We start from the raw sequence: 3,908 nt of genomic DNA, 5'->3' as shown, positions 1-3,908 counted from the left end.
GTCTTTGTTACTTAGAATATGTTCTCCATACTAAAGTGTTACCAAATAACTCTAAATTAAGTCTCTATTACTTAGAATATGTTCCCTTAGTGTCAAAATAACTCTAAATTAAGTCTTTGTTACTTAGAATATGTTCTCCATACTAAAGTGTTACCAAATAACTCTAAATTAAGTCTCTATTACTTAGAATATGTTCCCTTAGTGTCCAAATAACTCTAAATTAAGTCTTTGTTACTTAGAATATGTTCTCCATACTAAAGTGTTACCAAATAACTCTAAATTAAGTCTCTATTACTTAGAATATGTTCCCTTAGTGTCCAAATAACTCTAAATTAAGTCTTTGTTACTTAGAATATGTTCTCCATACTAAAGTGTTACCAAATAACTCTAAATTAAGTCTCTATTACTTAGAATATGTTCCCTTAGTGTCCAAATAACTCTAAATTAAGTCTTTGTTACTTAGAATATGTTCTCCATACTAAAGTGTTACCAAATAACTCTAAATTAAGTCTCTATTACTTAGAATATGTTCCCTTAGTGTCAAAATAACTCTAAATTAAGTCTTTTGTTACTTAGAATATGTTCTCCATACTAAAGTGTTACCAAATAACTCTAAATTAAGTCTCTATTACTTAGAATATGTTCCCTTAGTGTCCAAATAACTCTAAATTAAGTCTTTGTTACTTAGAATATGTTCTCCATACTAAAGTGTTACCAAATAACTCTAAATTAAGTCTCTATTACTTAGAATATGTTCCCTTAGTGTCCAAATAACTCTAAATCAAGTCTTTGTTACTTAGAATATGTTCTCCATACTAAGGTGTTACCAAATAACTCTAAATTAAGTCTCTATTACTTAGAATATGTTCCCTTAGTGTCCAAATAACTCTAAATTAAGTCTTTGTTACTTAGAATATGTTCTCCATACTAAAGTGTTACCAAATAACTCTAAATTAAGTCTCTATTACTTAGAATATGTTCCCTTAGTGTCCAAATAACTCTAAATTAAGTCTTTGTTACTTAGAATATGTTCTCCATACTAAAGTGTTACCAAATAACTCTAAATTAAGTCTCTATTACTTAGAATATGTTCCCTTAGTGTCCAAATAACTCTAAATTAAGTCTTTGTTACTTAGAATATGTTCTCCATACTAAAGTGTTACCAAATAACTCTAAATTAAGTCTCTATTACTTAGAATATGTTCCCTTAGTGTCCAAATAACTCTAAATTAAGTCTTTGTTACTTAGAATATGTTCTCCATACTAAAGTGTTACCAAATAACTCTAAATTAAGTCTCTATTACTTAGAATATGTTCCCTTAGTGTCCAAATAACTCTAAATTAAGTCTTTGTTACTTAGAATATGTTCTCCATACTAAAGTGTTACCAAATAACTCTAAATTAAGTCTCTATTAGTTAGAATATGTTCCCTAAGTGTCCAAATAACTCTAAATTAAGTCTTTGTTACTTAGAATATGTTCTCCATACTAAAGTGTTACCAAATAACTCTAAATTAAGTCTCTATTACTTATGTTCCCTTAGTGTCCAAATAACTCTAAATTAAGTCTTTGTTACTTAGAATATGTTCTCCATACTAAAGTGTTACCAAATAACTCTAAATTAAGTCTCTATTACTTAGAATATGTTCCCTTAGTGTCCAAATAACTCTAAATTAAGTCTTTGTTACTTAGAATATGTTCTCCATACTAAAGTGTTACCAAATAACTCTAAATTAAGTCTCTATTACTTAGAATATGTTCCCTTAGTGTCCAAATAACTCTAAATTAAGTCTTTGTTACTTAGAATATGTTCTCCATACTAAAGTGTTACCAAATAACTCTAAATTAAGTCTCTATTACTTAGAATATGTTCCCTTAGTGTCCAAATAACTCTAAATTAAGTCTTTGTTACTTAGAATATGTTCTCCATACTAAAGTGTTACCAAATAACTCTAAATTAAGTCTCTATTACTTAGAATATGTTCCCTTAGTGTCCAAATAACTCTAAATTAAGTCTTTGTTACTTAGAATATGTTCTCCATACTAAAGTGTTACCAAATAACTCTAAATTAAGTCTCTATTACTTAGAATATGTTCCCTTAGTGTCCAAATAACTCTAAATTAAGTCTTTGTTACTTAGAATATGTTCTCCATACTAAAGTGTTACCAAATAACTCTAAATTAAGTCTCTATTACTTAGAATATGTTCCCTTAGTGTCCAAATAACTCTAAATTAAGTCTTTGTTACTTAGAATATGTTCTCCATACTAAAGTGTTACCAAAAACATAACTTTGACTTGAATTTGAAAAAAAAAAACATTTGATTTTTCACTAAAAAAGGGTTCGGTGAATGCGCATATGAAACTGGTGGGGTTCGCTACTTCCAACAAGGTTAAGAACCACTGTCTTAGACGATCCATTGATAAAAAAAGACACTCCCTTGTGCCGGAGGGAGGAATTATGTCGCTAACTAAACATTTTATTATGCTAATGTGGCTAATCCGCTTTGATGCTAATGTTGTTTACGTCGCGGGAGGCCTAGCGAGCTAACATGCTAGCACGCTAGCAGGGCTGTTTGTATCCAGCTTGCATCGCCCCCATCCCGGCTAATCTGTCCCCGGCGAGGAAGCAGACGGCATTAGGGAAGAGGGAAGAGGGGAGGGGAGTGTATTCCTCCAAAAACTTTACGCAGGGATTGTAATTAATGGCGGGCAGCCATGATTGTGAGGAGGGGGGGGGGGGGCTCTAAACAACCTTTGTACGCATGCGCGATGTTATTGCTATAACAATCATGTCGGCGATATTCCATGTTAAATGAAGAATAAATAATTAAACATGTACTTACTTTCTCCCTTGGTAAGTCCATGCTGGCAGCTACAAATGAGCAGAAAAAGCCCAAGTTGTGCTCCGAGTTTGAGTCTCATTTTTAAGGGGCAGCGACTCAAGTGTTTAACGACGATTATCGCTCGGCGGCGATGGAAGGATCTCCCCCGGACACGGTACGTCGTCGCTCCCCGGACAAGGTATGTCGCTCCCCGCGTCTTGAAGGGCAAACTAGGGCCACTAGACGTCGTGGTCCTCCATGGCGGCCACACAAATGTTCATTTTCCATAAGTGAAGACGGCAGTCAGCGTCCATGTGTCTTTTTTTTGCTCCTGGCATCCACGAGTAGTCCCCCAAAAAAAATGTCCACGCGTGTCAGAAGTTATCTTGGGGGGGGGTTCCAGGTTAAAAAATAATAATAATAATAATAAAACGTGGAGCTTTTCTTCCCAGCACTCACGTGAACTCCTTCACCCCTCCCGAGGCAGCACCACGCCGCCAACTCATAAAAAGCTCCAGACGGAAGCACACACAAAAAAAAAGGGGGGAGGTGGACAAAGTTTGGAGGTCCGTGTATTTCCTTCCCCGTGGAAGGTAAAGAATGTGGCGTGTAGATTAGCCCACGGAAGAAAGACGAAGGAGGGAAAAAAAAGGGGGGGGGGCAGCTAAAGCTAGCTAGCTAATCCAAAACAAACCCGCGTTCGGTTGTGAAACGTGCGCAAAAAAAACAAAAAAAAAGGAACCCACGCGCGATAAACGGCCACGGTGGTGCGTGCGTGGCCACGGCCGGTGACCGAGTCCGACCCCCGGGGACAGTTTTTTTTTTTTTTTTGTAATGGATGCGTAAAAAGTTCCGAGCTGGCGGTTGTGTGTCTCTGCGTGTCTCCTTTTAGTGTGTGCGCCAGTAAACAAGTGCTGCCTGCCACTCACCAGCTGGGACACGCGCCGGACGCCCACAACACCCGGAGCGGATCCAGCCGGAGTCGTGGAGGTCAAGGCGGACACGGTGCGGATCTGGAGCGGGGGGAGCAGCGAGAGCAGCGGGGACACCCGGCGCGCTTTGTCGGGGAGGAAGATAAACACGCG

General features: G+C 37.3%; 1 protein-coding gene across 1 annotated transcript in view; it reads right to left on the bottom strand.

Annotated features, from left to right (window-relative positions):
• Nucleotides 1-3,703, bottom strand: part of insrb (insulin receptor b) — a 297,078-nt gene extending 293,375 nt beyond the window's left edge. The window contains exon 1 of the mRNA XM_061976197.2: nucleotides 2,845-3,703. Within this exon, the coding sequence (XP_061832181.1) occupies nucleotides 2,845-2,923 (79 nt within the window). The 5' untranslated portion in view covers nucleotides 2,924-3,703. The remainder of the gene's footprint in view (nucleotides 1-2,844) is intronic.
• Nucleotides 3,704-3,908: the final 205 nt, after the last annotated feature.

Source organism: Nerophis lumbriciformis, linkage group LG14 (genome assembly GCF_033978685.3).
Source record: "Nerophis lumbriciformis linkage group LG14, RoL_Nlum_v2.1, whole genome shotgun sequence".
NCBI lineage: Eukaryota > Metazoa > Chordata > Actinopteri > Syngnathiformes > Syngnathidae > Nerophis > Nerophis lumbriciformis.
Note: the sequence above shows the minus strand (reverse complement) of the source record. Positions and strands in the feature narration are given on the sequence as shown.